Source organism: Chanodichthys erythropterus, chromosome 23 (genome assembly GCF_024489055.1).
Source record: "Chanodichthys erythropterus isolate Z2021 chromosome 23, ASM2448905v1, whole genome shotgun sequence".
Lineage (NCBI taxonomy): Eukaryota > Metazoa > Chordata > Actinopteri > Cypriniformes > Xenocyprididae > Chanodichthys > Chanodichthys erythropterus.
The window spans coordinates 17418827-17443181 of NC_090243.1; the positions used below are offsets into that span (position 1 = coordinate 17418827).

The 24355-nt window shown below is 38.2% G+C and overlaps 1 protein-coding gene across 1 annotated transcript; it reads left to right on the forward strand.

Annotated features, from left to right (window-relative positions):
• The first annotated feature begins 2625 nt into the window (after positions 1-2625).
• Positions 2626-10504, forward strand: LOC137013866 (C1q-related factor-like). The gene is made up of 3 exons (XM_067377894.1): positions 2626-2764; positions 3554-4412; positions 9533-10504. Exons 2-3 carry the CDS (start codon positions 3762-3764, stop codon positions 9710-9712), a joined length of 831 nt encoding a protein of 276 aa, XP_067233995.1. The 5' UTR covers positions 2626-2764; positions 3554-3761; the 3' UTR covers positions 9713-10504.
• Positions 10505-24355: the final 13851 nt, after the last annotated feature.

The window sequence follows — 24355 nt, forward strand, 5'->3', positions numbered from 1 at the left end:
AACTATAGTGAGGTGATGCTGAAATGAATAGACAGCTGTTTTATACGCTTTTCGATGCATTTGATGTTACCATCGATTGCCGTTCCTCTGTGTGCTCTCGTTCCTCCAGGAAAACACACACATATACGTATAGACACTGAGCACATCCATGCAAACACAGCTCGTAAGATCATTCTAGCTTACATCATGGCCTGTCTGGCCCAGCCTGAGGTTTATCTGTACATTATGTTTGCTTTCAAATAAAATTGAATAAGAAACAAGAAATTCCCCCTTGCTCAAGGATGAGCAGGACGTGAGCATCTCTCTGGGGGCTTGTGACTGACTCAAGGGGCTTGTTGTTCTCAGCTGGCGGAGGCATGGGGGGAAGAAGAGCTGTGGAGGAAGTAAATTACATAGGGAGGGCTGGAAAAGTCTCTCTTCTTGTCGCATTACTGCGCCTGCCGTCAAGGGCACTGTGGCCGCGGTTTGAGTCATTTCGCTCGGAGCTCCGCATGGCCTTCATTTCCTGCAGCCAATGATCAACATTCTCTCTGTTTCAATGACTCACAGCGAGAGTCAGAAAGCCCTCCACTGTCTTCATCATGTCCCATGACAGCATCACAACCCACAAGAGAAGATAGAAAAGTAATGTTTGTTTGAAAACATACCTTTGGTTTTTGTGTACGGTGGGACAAATGAGAAGCACTGTGAACTTATTAGACACAAAGAGAATCCCTTGAGCAAGTTAAAGGGATGGTGCACCTAAAAATTATTTACTCATTCCAAACCTGGATGGCTTTTTTGTGCACAAGAATATAAAAGACGTTTGATGAAAAAAACGGAACTGGCGTTGTGTCAGTTCTGTAAGTTGAATAGGGAAGGACGTAGCGTAAGCTTTTTGAACTGCTATAGTTGTACACTTTCTTCGTAAGAAGAATGCGGAAAGCGGCCTGGCGGAAGCTACATATTTTACTTAACTTGTAAAATATGGCTTTTTTGTTTTACACAAACGCATCGCTTCGCTTCAGAACTCCCCCACAGCCGTGTGGAATATGTTTATAATGGATGGATGTGAACGGAGACACTTTCTTCAGCTCATACTCATTTGGTAACACATACTTATATTTATTAATATATCTCCGATTGTGTTCATCAGAAAGAAGGAAGTCATATACACCTAGGATGGCTTGAGGGTGAGTAAAGCTTGGGGAAAACGTCATTTGTAATGTGAACTAATCCTTTAAGTGCCTTTCTCAGGTAAGGAACAAGTTATCAATTCGAAGTAGTGTGCACACATCCAAACTTGGGTATAGGTGCCTGACGAAGACCTTGTTTGACCGATATATAATGCAATATATTAAAGTTTCTTTGATTAAGGAACATGTTATGACATTTTGATGAATGACTACTAAAACAAACTTTTAATGAGTACATGATTTAATGTTGACTTTTGCAACACCACTCCATGCAACTCAAGATTGAGCATTAGCACCAGCAGCTGTAATGGAACATCATTTACATTGGCTGAGAATCAGACCCAGGTGTCCCGCATAGCGGGAACATTCTACCACTGAACTAGTAATGCTTTTCTTGCAAGCCCAAGGCTGTGCATTTCCAAGCAGGTCTTCTTTCAGACCTGACATACATGAAATAAATAGCCAGAAAGGCCTGTAATAATCCAGCAACCTCATGAAACCATCTACCACCTGCTTCAGCTGGTTGTGAAATCTTCTTGAGCTCTTCGCTTAAGATCGGTGCATGCAGTGTAGTTTTTTCTAACTTTTATGATTGTTGCTTGTCAGAAATGTATGTTGCTTTAGAAAGCATCTACCAAATGTGTAAATGTAAATAAGATCCTGCATAAAAGCCAGTGGTCGACTGTGTCAAACAAGCACTTGACAGAGTTGTTCAGTCGGGTCGTTTTGACATAACAAATTATGTTTTATTAAAGTTTGGGAGGAGCATGTTCAGATATTTAACACAGGAGGAGCTTATTCAGTTAATCAACTCAATTAGCGTCAGGAGGTATATACAGCAGACTTACCTCTGTTCTATGGCAGTTTTCCAGCATCCCTCCACCACCCTATCTCCTCACTTATAACTATTCATATCCCAACCTGGGATGGGGGGGTACTCCAAATTCCAAGCTCGAAGCCCTCCCCTCAGACAGCATGCCAAATACACATAACCTTTACTTTGTTTAATTATATGTAAATGTGAACTTGTGAAAGAAGTCAAGTGACTGAAGTCTATGATGTCTGGACGAATGAGGGAATTTGTGGATCGATCATTTTTCAAAATGAACTTGAGGTAAATTTTAAGTATGATTATGTTAAAGAGAAAACTAACAAGGTATTGTTCCATTATGTTTATTTGAACTTGTATTTTCTTTCTCTCACACAGAGTACGTCATCAATTGCTGTTCAAATCTTTGATTAATCAGACAACTGTCGTAGGAGCTGGCACACAGCAGGATTTTGACGCATCATTTCTGACACTGTCAGAACTTCGTTAGAGGCTAAGATTCATCACAAGGGCAAATAATTGTTCTCCAGTGAGCATGTCACACTGAACTCTCAAAGAGTGATGAAACAATTCAGAAATTTGTCCCAGATGCAAAATCATGGTGCACTGGGGCTTTACAAAGTCTGGGCCCTTATTCACCAGTTTCACATTTTTTGTTTATCTATTCCATGCTGCCAATGTACATGCTGTGGGGAAGCCAGAGTTATGCTGACTTGCAGTAGCTGTGGATCAAAACTTCTGCAGAATGAACAAATTTAAGGTAAATATTCTAATTTTCATACAGTCATGTTTATTACAGTAGCCTGCTATTCCTGGGACACTTGGATCATAGCACAAGGCAACAAATCATTAACTCTCATACAAGTTAGCATTTATTTAATGAAATGAGACAATTATGAGCATGCCCGTAGCATGTTCTCATAATCCGAGCTAGCTATGGAAGAATTACTATGTGTTTACTGCACATAAATAAACAATGACATAATTACATAACGATGCCAGGAAGATGCGTTGAGGGCGGTTTTGAGAGACAGAAAGAGGGAAGCGGAAAAATCCTTTTGCTTGCACACAGCAGGTGTCCCTTTAGATTAACTGATGCTTAGAATGCATCCTGTCATATTTACTTGACCATCACGCAGACTATCTCTTCCTCATCTTCCCTCTCCTCTCGTGCTTTATCTAGCCACCATGTCTTAACCCTCCCATCAAGTCTTGCAGTTCAACAAGTGGAAAATCAAATCATATTTCAAAAGACTGCACAATAAAACACACTTAAAGGACTTTAAGATTTCCTTGGCATTGGGTTTCCCCAAATACCCCTTCTTTCTCTCTTATTCTCTCTCGCTCTCCCACTGTTTCTTCATTTGCAGAAAGCCTCCTCCCACTTGTCCTTTTGAGTCATACAAAGAAACACACTAGAAGGGCATTCTCTCTCTCTTTCTGTCTTTTTCTCTCTGTCTCTCTCAATCCTACTTCCTTCCTCAACGCCCAAACACTTCTCTCCACTCACCTGCTGAAACAGTGAATGCTCTCTCTCTCTTTCAAGCAGGAAAGATATGCACACACTCATCTGAAATCCTTGGTGGTTCTCATTTCCCTTCTCATCTCCGTGAGCACCTGACGTTGAGGGAGCTTGTTCCCTCTCACTTCCAGAGGTCAATATTCCGGCTTGTGGTGAGAGCTCCGCGCTGGCGGCCCAGCCCCTTTCACGCTTCAGCCTGGGACGGAAGACCCTGCTGGGGGCTGGCGTGGCCGTCATGCTGCTCTTGGTACTGGTGGTCCTCATTCCTGTTTTGGTTCACGTGGCAGGCAGCAGCGAAAACGGAGGTCAGTACGAGATGCTGGGCACTTGCCGAATGGTCTGCGATCCGTTCTTGGAAAAAACTGGCACTACGGCTGGTATCGGTACTGGAACAGCTATCACTAATACGCAACTGGAAGCCGAGGCACTGACTGATCATAGCATGGGACCTCCTTTGCCGACCTATGCCCACGGACCACAGGGCAAACCCGGCCGGCAAGGGAAACCAGGGCTACCGGGACCTCCAGGACCCCCGGGACCACCTGGAGAGCCCGGTCCTCCAGGACCAATGGGGCCACCGGGAAATAAAAACCACACAGAGCGACCAGAGATCTTCGCTCTGGGTGGAAGAACAGCTACCGGAATGGGCACAGCGGTTTATACCATGGGACCCCGCGTGGCCTTCTACGCAGGTCTGCGAAACCCGCAGGAGGGCTATGAGGTTCTGAGGTTTGACGACGTAGTTACAAACATTGGGAATAACTACGATGGATCGACTGGGAAATTTGTGTGCAAGGTTCCAGGAACGTACTTCTTCACATACAACGTCCTCATGAGAGGAGGGGATGGAACCAGTATGTGGGCAGATCTTCTGAAAAATGGACAGGTAAGGGGTTTTACTGCTAACACATCTGTACTGTAAAAAGGAATCAAAAATTCTAATTACTATTGAAACTCATTTTTAAGGACCATGTTAGGTAGGAATACTAGGCAATAGTACATTTTCACTTTTTACAGTCTACAGTATGTATAACCCTCAAACATTAAGATCTATATATATGTTGTTTTATTTATATATTTGAACTTTTTATTCGTTTTTATGTTGTACATCCAATATGTGGTGTTCATGCTGTATCTGACCATGTGTAATGGTACAGCTCTCATGCAGGGCACAAGAAAAGGGGTATCATATGTTTACCAAGCTTTCTGAATGATGACAATTATTATAGACATCTGTCTTTCTATATAATGTTAAAATGACTACAGACAAGAAATTTAGCTAACTTTGCCAGTCCAAAAAGGTCTGTTTTAATGGAAAGGAGCATATTTTTCCGGCAGCATATGCAATGCATAAATTACGTAACACTGACGAAACACAGACTGCCACAGGGATGTAATTCCTCGAGTTTGAATAATCCCACTCCACTGGGTTTCAATTTGAATATTCACAGGGAGTGCATTTAGGGTTGCTTTCCAGCAAAGGTCAGTTTCATGTTTGAGATGAATTCCTTTCGTGTCTATGGTCAACATAAACTGTAAACGAGAAAAGATTTCACTGAAGCAAGAGTTTGCCTCTAGTCAGAAGGGCTGCTGCATGTGTGTGTACATACTATACTCTTCTTCTGGCATCCCTGTGTGTCATTCTGAATCAGGGCCCTTCTCAAACACCCACGGCCATTCAAACACACATTTAGTATGAGTTGTTCACACACACAAAATAAATACTTTAAAAATGCCACACACATCAGAATATGCACTGAGGCCTGCTTTGTGATTTTGGAATGTGGGATATATATATATCATTCTTTTATTAGTTTTTTTCCCTCTCTTTTATTAGTTTGTTATTATTTTGAATAATTTAGATTTTTTTTATTATTATTATTTGTATTATTTTTATAATGAACTGTTCAATGAAAAGTAAAAAAACAGAACATAAATGGACATTTTAGAGGCTTTTATATATATATATATATATATATATATATATACATACTTACATACTGAGCATCTCCAAAACTGCAGCTCTTGTGGGGTGTTCTCGGTCTGCAGTGGTCAGTATCAAAAGCGGCGACAGGGTCATGGGCGGCCTCAATGGGGGGCGTAGGCTGGCCCGTGTGGTCCGATCCAACAGACAAGCTACTTTAGCTCATATTGCTCAAGAAGTTAATGCTAGTTCTGATAGAAAGGAGTCAGAATACACAGTGCATTGCAGTTTGTTGCGAATGGAGCTGCATCCCTGCTCAGAACAGTCAGGGTGCCCATGCTGACCCCTGTCCACCGCCGAAAGCAGCAACAGTGGACACGTGAGCTTTAGAACTGGACCACGGAGCAATGGAAGAAGGTGGCCTGGTCTGATGAATCAGGTTGTCTTTTACATCACGTGGATGGCCAGGTGCATGTGTATGTAGCTTTAAACACTTGGGTATCTTTGTGAAATCAAAGTTTTAGTTGCTCATCTACACTTTTTTTTTGAAAACTCTAGGTGACTCACACACAAACTGTGCACACATGGCTAATCTGAATATATCTTTTAGCTCCTTAGCTTTAGCTAGGCTATGGGATCTAATTATAAATCTCTCATGCTAAGTAAGTCATACAGTTCAAACACACAAATACACATGAACCCTCAGACATGTATAAATACAGACCCAGGCATGCTGTGTGCTTGAGTCAGTGTTACTCATATGAGCGCAGAGAGTGATGGCCCACAGCGACAGTATTTCAGCATCTGACTGATGTCCTTATATTTGAGCGACTTTGGCCTCTGTCCATCAAACAAATAAATTACAAAATTGTCTGTCCTCTCAGGCTTCCAAATAAACAATTAAAATCTTTTTCTTCCATTAGTTTAAAACTACTCATAGTTGTTCCCCCAACCTGAATAGTTTTAAAGGAGAGAGGGCAGAGTTTTATTTATAGAGACTGGAAATAATGAGGAGAGAGGCGAGAATGTGACAGACTGGACATAAACCCACATCTCCCAGCGAGAAACAGCTCAATATGTCAGAGCATATGTTTCCCTCTTCAAAGTCTCTTTTAAGGCAAGTCAGATCACTCAGTGGCCATCTTGGTAAAACCCCTGGCAATTGGTATACAATTAGAGGTTCTATGCAGTTGAATTAAAGGATTAGTTTACTTTCAAATTAAAATGTCCTGATAATTTATTCATCCTCATGTCATCCAAGATGTTCATGTCTTTCTTTCTTCAGTCGAAAATAAATTAAGGTTTTGGATGAAAACATTCCAGGATTATTCTCCATATAGTGGACTTCAATGGCCTCCAAACGGTTGAAGGTCAAAATTACTGTTTCAGTGCAGCTTCAAAGCGATCTACACGATCCCAGATGAGGAATAAGGGTCTAATCTAGAGAAACCATCACTCATTTTCTAAAAAAAAAATTAAATTAATAAAAGCAGTGTAGACGCTGCTAAGTGTATTAATGCCCTCCACAGGTCAAAGTTTGAACTAAATTGTCATTGACAATATGCTAGTCAAGTATATAACAATTAGTTCAAACTTTGACCTGTGGAGGGCAGTAATACACTTGGCAGCATCTACACTGCCGCAATTCTAACAGAGAAGAAGAAGAGAGCTAGTTCATGATGAGCATTTATGGTTAAAACGTGTATAATTTTTTTTTTTTTTTTTTTTTTAGAAAATGAGTAATTTTTCTCTAGATAAGACCCTTATTCCAAATCTGGGATCGTGTAGAACGCTTTGAAGCTGCAACGAAACTGTAATTTTGATCTTCAACCATTTGGAGGCCAGTGGAGTCCACTATATGGAGAAAAATCCTGGAATGTTTTCATCAAAAACCTTAATTTCTTTTCGACTGAAGAGAGAAAGACATGAACATCTTGAATGACATGCGGGTGAGTAAATTATCAGGAAATTTTAATTTGAAAGTGAACGAATCTTTTAAAATAGAGCACCAAAAATTATGTTTCAATTGCATATGCTAAATCAGCAATAGAATCTAACAACAGTGGTATGATAAATGATGCTTATTTTGCTCAAAACATGCAAATAACTGACCATTTTGCATTTAAGTTGACTGGATTGCATTGCAGTGGTGGAGTGATGTTGTGCAGTCAGAGAAAGTATAGCAGACTGCACCATGCAGATTACATTCAGCAAACAACATGTAGGCATTTCTTAGTGAAATTCCACAAGAATGTGCATAAATTGTTTTACTGTATTTTTTTATTTTTTTTATGCAGTTTTCATGTTATGTATTGAATTTTATAAAATGGTTCCTATCCTTGATTCTGATTGGTCAATACCTGTGCATTATTCACGATAAAACATGGCTATGACCGCTTCACCCAACGGATCTGTGTATCACTACACAACACCCTTAGCAACCACTCTTAGCAACATAAACTGTTTGTTCTCAGTTGATATTGTTTCATTGAAGCTTACAGTATTATGTAGAAGAGTATTGTGAGAAAGAGATCAAATGAGCGAGTTTATTACCTGCATTCAGATTTAGCATTATTCTTCAGGTCAGTCCTATGTTCATAATAAAAAATCAGTTTAAATGTCCGATGTATTATCTTGTCCTTTTAACATTTAAGGGGTTTTCCCATGACTGACAGCACTAGTCTAAGCATTTGTCAGATGTGTCTTGTTCAGTGTTCACAACAATTCAAGTCTTTTCAATGTAAAAGTCTTCGCTACTGACTGACACACTCATAAAGACAGTCTTTGCCGTCATCTGATAGCGTGAAAATGTAACTTCTGTTGCTGTTCACGGTCAGGGACTATTTTTTCCGGCGGAAGGAAGGCTTTTAGAAAAAGTTTACTTCATGAAAGTTGCATTAATACATGTTTCTGGCTTTAATATTTGTATTGTGTGGTAACTGTTTTATAAAAGCAATTAAGTACTCAAGGCTAGTGCTGTATCGTGAATAAGTCACGGCTGAAGGGGTTGCAGGCACTCCACTTCGTGTCGTGACTAACAACGCCCTTCAGCCGTGACTTATTCATGATACAGCACAGCCTTTTGTACTTTATTGCTTACGTATATAAATGTATGTTAGTTTTATCGGAAATCCTGAATAAAGGAAGAATACAGTGCATGTAAAAAAAAAAAAGGCTTGACACCACATTTCCATTGTAGCATTTATGTATTTAAATGAAGTGAGGAACATCCAATGCTTGTTTGCCTCCAGCTTTAGTTCTGATCACATTTTCATCATCACTTGCATTTATTAAAAGGTTTGCTTTAGGAGAAGCACAGAGAGCTATCTGAAACAGATTCATTAAAAAATTGAGCTCATTTTATTCTGCCAGAAAAAAAAACACATCCGGTAATTTGAGAGTAAGACAGTATGCCATCAAAGTAATGTGATGATAAAAAATAGTGTTTAAATTTTAAACAAATAAGACTTTCATGCCTTTTCTTTTTTTATTATATGTGTGTGTGTATATATATATATATATATATATATATATATATATATATATATATATATATATGTATATGTACAAACATATAATTCAAAATAACTGTTTTCTGCTTGAATATCTTTTAAAATATAATTTATTCCTGTGAACAAAGCTGAATTTTCAGCATCATTACTCCAGTCTTCAGTGTCACATGATCCTTCAGAAATCATTATAATATGCTGATTTGCTGCTCAAGAAACATTTCTTATTATCAGTGTTCAAAACAGTTATGTTGCTTCATATTTTTGTGTAAACCATGACAGTTTTTGATCAATTAAATGTGTCATTGCTAAATAAAATCATAAATTTTATATATATATATATATATATATATATATATATATATATATATATATATATATATATATATATATATATATATAAATATATAAATAAATCTTACTGACCCCAAAATGTTTAGTGCACAGTGTGTATGTGTGTGTGTGTGTATAAATATATATAAATACTATTACTTATTCTCTTTGGACAAATAACAGGTCTGCTAAATGATCTCTTGTTCCCCCCTCTCTCCCTCTCGCTCTCTCTCTTTGCAGGTGAGAGCCAGTGCCATCGCCCAGGATCAGGATCAGAGTTATGACTACGCCTCAAACACGGTCATCCTACACCTGGACCCTGGGGACGAGATCTTCATCAAGCTGGACGGTGGGAAGGCACACGGCGGAAACAGCAACAAGTACAGCACTTTCGCTGGCTTCATTCTGTACAGTGATTAGAGGTCAAGAGGTCATTGAAATCAGTCTCATTGATTGAAGTTGTAACTCTGATATTTACCTGAAATTAACAGCTATACACACATAACTGAGTCACAAAACACAAGATAATTTGTTTAAAGGGTCAAATGATTCATTATGCACCCTGAAGGGAATGGCCCTGTATGTTTCAGTGTAGTAGGCACTTGGTTTTAAAGCCTGGATCCTGTGAGAACACAACAGGAAGTGGTTTTCAATTCTTGAATCTGCCCAGAAACCTTCCACAGACAAGCATGAAATCAACCAGAAGGAGAGAGCAGGGCTTCAGGGTTTCATCAGAGTCGTATCTGATTGAAAACCCAGTCAAGTGAGTGTTGATATTTCATTATGATGTTGTCTTTGTATGTATGATCAATCTGTGAATCTACACTGATGTTTATCAATGTGTCCGACATAATGTGAAGTGAATGATGTTAAATTATTCCCTAAAATCTTAATAAGATGAGTGTATGCACCTGGTTTTGACTGCTGTAAATTACACCTTGTCCGTTGTAGATCATAGTATTTGTGATTGATGTGTGGATGTGGAAATACTAGCACAAATAAAGCTCAGCATTCATTTCAGCTTTTAGCTAAAGTTAAATCCGTTCATTGTAGTTTTTACTAATCAATTAGGAAGTATGTGGCTTTCTTAGCTAATATTACCATTAAAAAACCCTTAGCCTACTAAAAGTTAACAATGGATGGAGATCAACAGTGATATCTCGTTTATAATGATGAGCACATATCTAAAACGATGTACTGTATATATCACAATAATCATGACCTGTACAATGTATCTAAATATCTTCTGTTCTAAATGTAACAGCTAGATTTTTGCTTTTGCTAATAAATGGGATTTTTGTAACATTTTGGGTCACTCGATTGATTGTAAACTCATGCTTGGAGTGTCTGTCCTGTGGTTTGCTGTATGTTTGCATCCTAACTTAAATTAACTTTTGTAAAAGAATGTAGTTAAATTTTTTATTATAGCTTTTTCAGTGTAAATATTTTATTATAGCTTTTTTTCATGTACTTTTGGTATGTGCTTTTGTCATTTTTGTTTTTAAATATTGTTTATTTATCTTTCATTTATTTTTATTTCAGTTTTAATAATTTTAGTACTTCAACATAAACCTATTTATTTCAATTAATTGCCAAGGCAACATTTCTGTTTTCTTTAAGTTTTTCAAGTTTAAGTTTTGCGTCTATTTATATTTAATATTTCAATATTTCAACTTCATTTCAATTACCAAAAAAACGTTTTTTTATATTGGGTAAAATATTTTAATATTGGATAAAATAGTCTACCCAGTAGTCTATCTAATTTACAGTAAAAAAATCTATCTATATATATATATATATATATATATATATAAAAAAAAAAAATTCAGTAAAAAAAATGACCAAATGTGTGTTTTTTCCCCCAAATTTTTTACTTTATCAGCACTTGGTAAAAGTTCTGGCACTTGGTTTGTGAACACACAAAAAAGGACATGATTTGAAAAGGTCAAATGGTCCTGAAAAAAAAATCACACTTGTATTTTTTGCAGTCAAAAATGATCAAATTGGAAATTAATGGGAGACAAATTTCATCTAGTGGAAACGTTTCATAATGCGCCCAAACAAAATCTTACTGAAAGCTAATTTTTTAAGATAACAACCTCAGATTTGGAACACAACTTGTTCAGATTTAGAGTTTTAGAGTAAAACATGTTTTGGAAAATATTTTTTTCATATAAAATTTAAAAACAACAACAAAAAAAAACTTAAATTATTTATTATATATTATTTTTCACATCAGCAATAGTCTTCATCAATAATCTTCTTTAAAAAGAGACCAAACTTAAGTCTGTGCTACAACAGTTTAAGTTGGAAATTTGAATCGACCAATAGCAAACCACAACCATCCAATCAATTCCACATTGACATCACAATGGGCAAGAAAAGACTATCGCAACTTCTGTTTCATGCCGACTTTAAAATGTGGTTTACAAATCATCATCAATGCTACATACAAATGTAAACACATCCAAAACATTTTGTGATTTGCTAAAAAATGAATAAACACAAAAAATCCCCTTTCTGTGCATGCATATGCTGTTATTTGTCATGAATGAGTAAATGTTTGTGTTAAAAAGACACAAGAAAATCAGAACAAGAGAGATAAAGAGAGAAAACGGCAGATTTTAATGATAAAGAAAAGAGGAGAGATCACAGCTAGGTATAATGAGTGTGAAATGCCACATGTCTGGAGGGAAGCACTTCCGCCTAATCAGAGATGATCAGTGTTTCAAAACAACAGAACGAGAGAGAGAGAAAGACTCGGAGCTGGCGTGAGCGCCGGGAGGGAGGCGAGAGATGAGGGCTGGTTATGTAAACAACAAGATGTTTAGATGTGAAGTTTAAATGACATGGTCGGTCCACTGCTGAGACACGCTACGGTTCATTTTCACTGACCACAGACAGATTAAAGATCGCACACGTTTGAGGAGATATCAAGAGATTCATTACCACCCTAGAGGGTTTTTTTAATTACAATTTTGAGCCTCTCGTCAAGAATGTACACCATATCTTCTCTTTCATTAATGGGAAACTCTCTCAGTTAAACGATATAATTAACTCCTAAAGTCAAAGTAGAATAGCTCACAGCAATCTTCAAGACACTAAATGGAGAAAGAAAACAGCAAATCATTGTTTAAAGTCAACTTGAAGTTTTACTCCAAACTCTGAAACAGCTACTTTTCTTGATTCAGTCAAATGGACAAAATAGTCCGCCTTATTTTTTTCCCTAGTTGAACATTGTTTCACATAACAGAATGGGTTTTGAATGCCATTTGATGTTGACTTTAAGCTTAATGTCAAAAGTGTGCGGATGCTAAAAAGTATTAAGACACCTTACTGTAAAATTTATAAGGCAAATTCATTCCAGCCACAATAATTTGTATCTCAAGTGATGGGCGACACGAAGAAACTAGCGTCAGCCTCGGATGGCATCGCCACTGACCGCCCACTGACCGTCAGATGCATATTGTACACATAAAATGGCATTGGATAGCTGACAATGTCAGTTTTCTTCTGCAATAACGAGTTCTTCTGAGGATAAACCACACGCTGGACTTGCCAGAGGCTCATGGAATTGGTAAGTAGCTGTTTTACATGTAAGAGATTTGCCTCCATCCAGCAAAATATTGTCATTTTTCAATAACAACCGACTGGATTTTCCCACTGGATTTTCCACACATTATCCCACTTATTATTATACAGCTACATAAGTAAATAACTAGAAACAAAATATTGAAAACTTATATTAGCTCATTAAACACAAAGCTTCTACAGCTTTGAGCCTAGACGAATGAACAAGTTCAAACAAGACAGATATTAAAAGGAAAATATCATTTATTACACAGCTTTTCATCACATAAATGATGATAGGGACAAGAAATACTGATTTGAGAAGAAACTGTTTCAAAGTCATCATGAAATCAAAATTGACAGTTCTTATTTTTCATGGAATATCGCAGTTTTTTTTCAATTCATGCGCCTTCATAATCTTGAATCAAAATAACTTCTCCCTCTTGCAGCGACATCTCTTCTCTTTTCTGATGATGTGTTTACTGGTGCGAAGGCGGGGGAACCTGTCACTCACATGAGATCCACCAGTAGCAAACCACAACCATCCAGTCAGTACCCCATGGACAAAATCAAGTCCCGCCCTACATTTGTTCCTGTAAAAGAAGCCATTTCACAGATACAACATAATAGAGAAGAAACTTCATGCCAACTTTAAAGGTGCCCTAGAACTTTTTTAAAAAATATGTAATATAAGTCTAAGGTGTCCCCTGAATGTGTCTGTGAAGTTTCAGCTCAAAATACCCCATAGATTTTTTTAAATTCATTTTTTAACTGCCTATTTTGGGGCATCATTATAAATGAGCCGATTCAGGGCTACTGGCCCTTTAATTCTCGTGCTCCCCGCCCACAGAGCTCCCGCTTGCCTTGAACAGTGCATAAACAAAGTTCACACAGCTAATATAACCCTCAAATTAATCTTTACAGTGTGTGTCATGCATGCGGCATGCATGCATCGCATTATGCCTTTCATAATGTTGGGAACATGGACTGGCATATGCAAATATCTGGGGCGTACACCCCGACTGTTACGTAACAGTCGGTGTTATGTTGAGATTCGCCTGTTCTTCTGAAGTCTTTTAAACAAATGAGATTTATATAAGAAGGAGGAAACAATGGAGTTTGAGACTCACTGTATGTCTTTTCCATGTACTGAACGCTTGTTATTTGACTATGCCAAGATAAATTCAATTTTTCATTCGAGGGCACCTTTAAAATCTTACCCGTTTATTGTAACCCATTAAGTGTACAAAACAATCGCCACAAGATGAACACTTCAACAGTATTACCATAATACTGAAGCCCTCCGGTTACAGAAATACAGTCGATAACAGAGGCAAAAGATGATCCAGCTGCTTTTGAATGAATCGAGAGACATGGCGTGATACGAGAGACATATTGGCGATGACAAAGACTATAGAATAACACAAGACGTGTCACTCGTATTGTATTGTTTTGAATAGGATATGTGTAACGCGCAATATGGCGGAATAAGTCCCGCCTTCTAAATAAGAGCCAATCGCCGACTGGTACAGTCATCGCGTCACTTCAGCGGCCGTTAGAATCACCGGTTTCTATAGAAACAGTCAGACGCGCGCTTCCGAAGAGACGCGCATTTAGGTCTGCGCATGCGCATTAGCTTGATCCAGCCTGAAAAAATAGTTTTTTGTCATGATTCGAGCGTTTAGAAACTAAATGTATGAGCCGGTTGTTGTTAGATTTCATTGGTGATTTCAAATATGAAATTTAATCGTAAGTTTTTGAGAATTTGATGGCCGCCGAGTGAAATGACTTGTCTTAAAGGGACTTCGGTGATAGTCATTATCGAAAAATAACTGACCTCGGAATGACGCGACTGACCAATCAGAATCAAGCACTTCAGAGAGCCATTTAATAAGATGTAAAATATGCCCCTTCCTGCTTTCTTTAAGATCATTAATAATCTGGGCACCTCTGGGAAACCCTAAAGTTGTACAATAGGTCCCAGAACTGATGACCTGGAAAGTTGCACCATGACCACTGTGGCCTTGAGCAGGGCGTTTAACCCCAGGACTGCCTTCTTGTAAGTATACTTAAGTCACTATGCATGAAAAGAAGCGTCTGCTAAATAGCCAATAACCAAACAACAAGGAGAGGTCAGTCTACCCATAAGCCCCTGCCCCTTTGCTCTGGGGTGTCTATGTGTATTCTCAAATTAGAGTCATGGCAATCAGAATGTCATCTCAGACACAAAGATACCCGCCGACGCACACATCAAAACACGGAGGATGGAAAACAAACAGCCGATGACTGACAGGTGAGAAAGGTAACTGTCTGCGCTCACAACACAAACAATTCATAGACTGAGATCTGCCAATAACAGGCTTCCCGCAGGGAAAATTATGATGAAACATGACGATAATACATAATGCATAGTCTGTTGAGCTTTTGCCAAAGCAAATCGCAATCGCAAGTATTTAAAACATCAGCTTGGAAAGAATAATCCCTTATTGTTCATGAATTAAGCTGTTAAAGATCAGCTCAGCTAGTTTGAAGCGGTGTAAATCACCGGATCACGTCAGTGTGAGGTTGTTTTCAGACAGGCAGAGATGAAGGTGATTTTTGTGCATAATAAGATTGTGATGGCATTTCAAGACCCCTTTGATAAGTCCTGTCTTCTTATCTCACAGAGACAGACTTGAGACTACAGCAGGACACCTGCTTACATTACCAGCGCTCTCATCGTAGACCGTGATAGATCTTCAGTAATGCTATTTAGAGATGGTATCAATACCAGGAATCTCTGTTTAAAGTTTGGAATTGTCATAAAAACGGACAACAACAAAAAACACAAAGAACACTTGTTAAAGTTCTCATGGAACCAAAATTGACACTTCTTGTTTTTTTATGGAATATTGCAGCATTTATTATATATTTATTCATGCACATCATGTTTTTTTTTGTTTTTTTTTCTGCCTTGTAATCTTTAATCGAAATAACTTTCCTTTCCATCTTGCAGTGACATCTCTGCTTTTCTCTGATGATGTGTTCACTTGTGCGAGGGCGGGGCAACCTGTCACTCACATGAGATCCACCAATGGCAAACCACAACCATCCAATCAATTCCAAATGGACAAAATCAAGTCTCGCTCTACATTTTTTCTTGTTCGAGAAGCAGTTTCACCACAATAACGAAGAAAGGACTGTTGCAACTTCTGTTTCATGCCAACTATAATTGTATTAGGAGTCATATAACACATTTTTAAAATCATTTTACATGTTTCATGAGGTGCACTAATACACAGAGAAAAAAAAATGTAGGATTTACTTTGAAATGATTTTCACTCAGAAATTGCTAGTACATTTTATAGTCAGTGTTGCCAAGTCCGCAGTTTTCACATGAAATTGGGCTACTTTAACACTGTTGCCGCAGGTTATGTTTCATTTAACACGATATTTAGCCATATGCATATTTTACCTGGGAAACCCCACCAAAAATTCAGTTTTTACCCTCCTGGAACAATTGAAAATGCGATTGGTCTAGATTTGAGTAGCAATTGGGCGGGTTTTGTTGAAAACAGTTACAAACACACTGAAATAAACATAAGGTGTAAAACGACTGAAATAATATTTTCTTGTAAAACGTACTCCAATAATCTTTATTTACTACGTCGGGGAAAAACTGTGTAATTTCAGTAATAATTTTGTTCATAAATTTTCATGACTATTTTCCTGCATGGTTGTTTTGCTGCTGTGCCTTTAAGACTTTCATGTAACCCTTCTTTTTCACATGTGAAATAAGTTTTAGCAATTTGTTGCACACACTTGGCTGCTCTCAAGTTTAATATAGTTTTTAACTGTTCCATCCTTTTATAACAGCCTCCACAACATCAAATGTGTCATTAAAACTGTTGAGATCAAGCTGAAATGATAAAACTGATGATGAAAATAAGCTTTAGCCTCTTAAATCTGTAACATTGGGATTCTTCAGAAGGATCTGTGAAACAGCTGCTGCACAGCCAGAAACAGCAAAAGGTTTGATGAACTTTCCTACATATTACTTTTAATGTTAGTTCTTCTGGTGTTAAGCAATACTCAAAGTCCATTTAATAAGGCAAGTCATCACATTGTGGGCATATTTGTAACCCCCCAAGCAGCTATTTTAGCCATGCAACTCCTTCTACTTTAATTGGAAAGAATTAAATCTCAGTAACTGTTTGTTGATACTACAAAAGTTATCAATTGAGCAACAGTTGGATAAATAGAAGAACAAACACATTTCACATTAAAGCATGGTATTGGCAAAAGCAGAATAAAATCAAAGGTTATTAAAATAATTATTTTTAGTAGAATTTAGATACTATTACAGATTTGATTAGTATTTAGAATTAGTTTTTAATTTAACTGTAATTTATTTTAATTATTTTAGTTATATATAATACGATTTTATTAAAACCTAAATGTATTTTATTATAATAAAATGCATTTTAATTTATTTTTTAGTTTTGCTGTTTTTACAATTTTTCTAAAATGTCAATATTGATTACAATAATTTTTATATCAGTTTTAGTTATTTAAAAGACCTACATCAAGTTAGAAATGCTGTAATGTGTAGCTGAAATAAGTTTATTTTCGCCACCACTCAATTTTTAAATCAGGAATAAAATTTGATTATAATTGTATCAAAAATTGTGGTCCTTTGGGCTTACAAACAGTAACAGTAAGGCATAGTCGCCATTTTAAACATTGAGATGCACTTAAAGGCCCACTGAAGTGTCTTGGAACGTGCAGCATTATTCAATGTGTTGACGTAATTTCAACTGAAACGGGAAGACAGGGCGATATATCGAACAGCCCGCCCCATTTTTTTAAAATAGCCAATAACGTTTTGCTTATATCACAGCTCGGCCAGAACAGTTAAACCGCTAAACCTCTGTTTCCTTTTAATACCTAACCGTTTCTCCTCCTAATCTCCTCTTCATTACTTTAAAATACAGCATTCTGTGCAGAATTTAAATGGGTCCGATACCTTTCATGGTCTGAGCGGACTCGCAGATATGATCCACTCTATGTAATACTAACGCAAAAACGGACTTCATTCGCGTCTATAGAAAGCATATTTGCACTGTCTGAATCGTTCCCTATTCTCTATATAGTGCACTATGTGCCATTCACCATGTAGAAACTAGTAAATGTTTGAACAAATGGCCGATTTCAGCCAGCTTCAGTGTCTGTTGATAGCAGGGTTGCCAGGTTTTCTCAATAAAATCCACCCAATTGCTACTCAAAACTAACTCAAAATTAGCCCAATGGCATTTTGGGGTGTCCCCCGGTAAAAATCAAGTTCCAGGGGGTAACCACGTTTTTAGTGGGGTTCACTATGGTGGCCGAGAGTGCTGCAAATGAAGAAAACATCTTCATCAAATTGACAACACACGCGCTGCAAACTCCACAACACTTACAAGTGAAACGCGCTGCAAATAAAGAAAACATGTGGAGTTTGCAGCGCGTGTGTTGTCAAACTGATGAAGATGTTTTCTTTATTTGCAGCGCGTTGAGCTCTCTCGGCCACCGTAGTTCACCTGGTAAAATCCGCTATTCAGGGGCTAAATATCATTTTATTCGGAATTGTTTCAACCCGCGGACATGAAAAATAACCCGCGGCAACAGTGTAAAAGTTATGGCCTGCACATGACATGCAAGAAAAAAAGTAAAATGTGCGCACAATTTACTAATTCGTTCCCTTGATTTACTAAATCATGAGCATGATTTATAAATCGAGGGAACGAAATAGTAAATTGTGCGCTTGATTTAGTAAATCGTGTGCACGATTTAGCCTACTATTTTTTTCCTGCATATCCTGCATGTCCAGGGCTCCGTAAAAAGTAGCCCAATTTCGCCTGAAAACCTCGGACTTGGCAAGACTGGTTGATTGTGTAGGAGGGGACTTCAGATTCTAGAGAGCATTTGATTGGACAGAAGTGGAAGTGAGAGACTAAGTTTTGAATGCTTATATCTCCTAAATGTGAATTTTGTCATTGTTTTTGAACACGCCAGCTTATTCATAACACTAAGGCTAACATATTCATTCTAAAAGCTAAAAACGTCAATTTTAATTTCACTTTAACAAATATTGGCTGTTGTTTTGCGAATGCTTCAGTAAATGCTTTCTTGGCCTATATGGAGGAAATTTTCTTTTACCTCAAAAGAATTTGCCACAGAAATTTGTCAGTCACATCAAATAAACTCATTAAATCTCTCACTCAGGGCCGTATGCAGGGTTTTATATTTACCGAGGTCACAAAATGTGTTTTGCTAGGGGGGTTCGGGGGCATGCTCCCCCGAGAAAATTTTGATTTCCTCGATGTACATATATGCATTTTAAGACGTTTTAAGGCCAACAAATTGGATAACAATAGCTTTAAAACCATGTCAACAAATACATACATGCATGCACAGTTTTGAGGCAGCTTAATCGCATGTTTGGTAATTCCATGACTTCATTTACCTCAGAATAATGATGTTGCATGCCCGTAGTTTCTTTAGCGCTTTAGTTAAACTATAATGCAGTAATATGCAGCACGCGCCGCGCATTTGCGCGAGCAATTCTTGAGTTCACGCTTCGAGCACAGTAGGCTATAGCCTAATATGCTGCGTTCACACCGAACGCGTCTGGGGCGTCTGAGGCGTCTGACTTACATGTTAAGTCAATGCAAACGCGCGTCTAGAGGTCCTGCGGCGCGAATCAAGCGTCTAGCGCGGCACGAATCGGCCGTTGACGCGCGAATGGCGCGGCGCGAATTGAGCGTTCACGCGGCTGACGCGCGAATTGAGCGTCTGACGCCCAAACGCCCGAGTTGAAAAATCTGAACTTTGGCGTAAATTCGCGGCGCGTTAACCAATCAGGGACTCTGCTTTGGTAGTAACGTGTTTATGATGTGATCAGTGATGCCGGAGACCAGAACAAAGATGTCGCTGTGTGTAACGTTAGCCACCCTGAGTTCTGTGATGTGTCATTATATTTTTATCGAGACAGGAATAAAAAGGACCTTGCCTGGAAGAGAATAAGCGAAGAAATCGGACAATCTGGTTAGTTGTAAAACTTTTTGCATGATTTTAGCCGTTGATACTAGCCCACCTTCTAGCTAGCAAAAGTCGGCCGGCATAACCGAGTTAAATTGCCGCTACAGGTTTCCAACTGACGAGATTATGTGTTTATTCAGAGGATCTGTGCAGAAAGAGATGAAAGCCCCTCCCATGACGCGAATTCGCGTCTGAACACACTTTGTTTATACGCGCGAATTGAGCGAATTTTACGCGCGTCTGAAGCGTCTGACTTCAAAATGTTCAAGCGTCCAACTAGACGCGTCTGGCGCGAATTTGACGCCCCAGACGCGTTCGGTGTGAACGCAGCAGATTGGAGTTTTACTGACATAGCCTGACAACATCTCATCTGACCACAGTTCACTGTTGTTCAAATGAAGCTACATTTTCCGCGCTCGTTTGACTTGCGCTTGGCGCTGAGCCGAAGGTGGAATGCGCGTCTGAAATTGTCCCGTTTGTTGTGGTCGTAAAGAGACATTTCTTTATAAACGCAGCGTTTTACTTGGCGATGTTTTAAAAAATATTTTTATTTTTGGTATTTTTTATGCTCTGTTGGTGGTTTGTGGAGTAGCAACACCTGGGGGGGATTAGAGACGGTAAAAGTGAGTGGGTCCAATATCATTGGTCTTAAAAAGTGGGTGGGTCTTGTCTCACCCACATACAATGGTTCCGACGCCCATGGAAAACACAGACGACATATGGATTCGGACACGGACCGGGTTCTGTGTTTGGCATTGATCATCACTGCTGGATTTCAGCTTTGACTAATTTGAAATTTAGGGAAAAAATACCGAGGACATGACCTCGGTGTCCTCAATGGTAGATACGGCCATGCTCTCACTGCTGGAATAGTTCCGGAATGACAACTTTACGTAAGTGCTGTGGAAACGCAAGATGGCCGTTGCTGTGATGAAGGGGCGGAGCCGGTTGTGATTGGCGGAATTATTTGCAATCTCCTCCCGGACTTTTGCGGAACTCAGTTCATGTAAATGTCAGTTTGCAATGTCACCGCTTCAGGTAAACGTGATGCAAAGCAGATGAAGACATTTGTTTGGCCATCATCCTCTCATCGCCAATGACACCAGCAGCTGTCTCAGTTTGACGCGAGTTCACCGAAGGTCTCTAACAGCAGACGCGGAACAGATCTCACCTTTAGCTCTGAGCGAGACGCCAGCCCACTGCGCTCAGACTGGCAGGTGGGCTGCATGTGGGTCATGTAAAGTGCCAGCTGATGGTTTATCTGCTCTGGCAGCCTCCAAACTGTAAATGACAAACAGAAGCGGTGCTGTGATCTAATGTCAAGTACTGTAGCTATAATTTAGATTTGCTTGATATATTGATTGTGTGAAATGTGCTTTCAGATTGTTCCAGGCAATTTGTTCCAGTCAATTAAAGGGACAGATTGCATATTCTCGGGACATTCTTACTATTTTTGTCTTGTTTTCCAGTAAAATATTTAAACATTCGTGAATCGAGATTAATTTAATTGAGAAGCAAAATGACTTGAGGTATTAAGTATTGTTTTCTGAAAATTGTAGGCCTGTCAATTACTTAATGTTTATTGATTTATATATTTTTGTAGATATTTGTAATGGTAAACAAGACAAAAATATTAAGTACAAATCTTTTTTCTTTATTTATTTATTTTTGGTGGTAGTGGTGGTGAAATCATGTACAAATAAATATAACCAATGGGCAACAGCCTCAGTAAACTTCTGAGGGACTTATTTAAATGAAAAATATTACAATGATTCAAAAATTGAAATTCTAAAGCTGCGAAAAATCAAGATGTAAACTGATATATTTCTTACTCTAGAGAATAATTTTGAAGTTTACATGCACCACCTCAACATTAAACCTCGGAAAACTAAACCGAGACATTTTTAATTTGCCTTTTCATTGACAGCAGATCCAAAAAGCAGTTGTTTTTACTTATGTTTAAAGGGTTAGTTCACCCAAAAATGAAAATTCTGTCATTAATTACTCACCCTCATGTCGTTCCACACCTGTAAGTCCTTCGTTCATCTTCAAAACACAAATTAATATTTTGTTTTGTTTTTAACATATTGATATTTTTTTCAAAACACTGCTTCATGAAGCTCTGGAGCTTTATGAATCTTTTGTTTCAAATCAGTGGTTCGGAGCGTGAAAATCACGTAGTTTCAGTAAACGAGGCTTCGTTACATCATAAGTGTTTTGAAATTTCAGTGGTTCACCACTGGGGGGCATGACTTTGGCAGTTTGATACACGTTCTGAACCACTGATTCGAAACAAAAGATTCGTAAAGCTTCGAAATCATCCATCACTAGATATTGTTGAATAAAGTCGTTATTTTGTTTTTTTGGCGCACAGAAAGTATTTTCGTCGCTTAATAACATTAAGGTTGAACCACTGTAGTCACATGAACTGTTTTAAATATGTCTTTAGTAGCTTTCTGGGAATCTGAAAGTGTTAATTATCTTTTCTTATTTTATCAAAAAATATCTTAATTTGTGTTCTGAAGATGAACGAAGGTCTAACGGGTGTGGAACGACATGAGGGTGATTCATTAATGACTGAATTTTCATTTTCGGGTGAACTAACCCTTTAAGTTATAGGCTAATTGAGTATATATTTATTAAGACTTATGTCAGCAAAATCAAATTCTGCATCTGGAGTATTTCAGATGTTCAGCAGAAATACAAGAGGATATACAATATCAGAGTGCTTACAAAGTTTAAAGGGATAGTTAACCCAAAAATCACTTTCATCAGTAAATGTCATTTTTGTCAATTTTCAAAAAACTTTAGGAATCAAACAACATTGTAAGCCATTGACTTTTATTGTATGGAACTTTGCGTTTCACACATGATTGGAAGAACATGAGAGTGACTAAATGATGGCAGAACAATGAATGTAGAACATGATTGGATCATGTTTGTTCATTTTCTTAATGAAAATAATTACAACTATTGCTGAAAATTCATGGAAAACATGCTTATCCACTCATTTCAAGCCTTGATGTGCACTTTTATCCCATACTTTAAGAAGTCAAATTCAGTATATCAAATAAGTGCCGGCATACACCCCGTAATCCACGCTTGCTGACAAACACACACAAAGCAGCTGTCACTTCTCATTTGGTGGGTGTTTTCCAGCTGAGTTGGTGTGATAGGGCTGGGTGACTCGACCAGCGACAGTGTGTTATGATGTGGACGTGCCCGTAGGCGAGAGAGAGAGAGTTCTAGGGAAAATATCTACAGGACACACACACAGTTACTCCCAGTTAATGGACTCAAATGCTTCACTTTTGCCGGCCATCCCATACAAATCACTCATTCAAAATACTTTAAGGGCAGATCTCATGAAAACCACCAAGAATTTTTGGGGTTGACATCTCTGGGTCACCTCAAAGTCAAAGTAAAGGCTTGATGAAGATGCCTATTTTTAGGACCAATAAGAAATGTTCTACTCTCCATATATTTATTTTTGGTGTTAATTATACCAAAAGAAAATGCAGGAAACACAAAATGGCTTCTTTAAGCAAAAATCAGTATGTAGTGGGACCTCCGGGACCATTTTCTCAAAGAAGAAAATCTGAGAAACTTCTCATCAGATTTTGAAAGTTTTCTTGGCCGTTTTAGTTCCATTTAGGTTTAAGAGAGCTGGTTCCTGCTATTGCTCATGTGATAGGGGTGGTCACTAAATACTTGCCACTTTAGCCAATGGTTCTCTAATATATTCTCTAATTTATTGAGAATCACATCTCTATAGGGAATTACTAAAAGGTAAAACTTCCGGATGCATTGAGAATTTTGGTGGGAAATGTGCTTAATTGGGATAACAATAATGACATCACTATGGCTTAATATCTTTTATGCCAAAAATGTATTTTTTTTATTTTGTTTCTTGTGAATTTTTGGGGTTAATATTTCACTCATGAGTAACATTTCCCAAAGTGACAGTCTTCAAAAAGTTTACTTTTCAGTTACTTTACATCTTGATATACAGACACTTGATTCTGTTTGTTTCAGATGGACACAGGCTAAAGCACTCTGACAGGACACACACACACACACACACACACACAATCTTCATCCATTCCATAAAGACAGATGCACAATCTTAAAACCTTGACCATCTCTCTCACACACACACACACACAGAAACAGAGGTCTTACTGTGCAGGGCCGCTGGCCCGCGTCACTCTGTGTTAGCATAAGAACAGCTTATTAAAGACAGAGAACATCACCATGGGCCAAGCCTGAAGATGAAGGGAAGTGAGTGAAGACGACAGAGAGAGAGAACTCACAACTGCCATATCTGTCTGTGTACATCTGATGTACATGTATATTACTCATGTTTACACTGTGAGAGGAACATATATACACACTCCTATGTAAATGCATCAGCAAAACCTGTTGCTTAAGAGA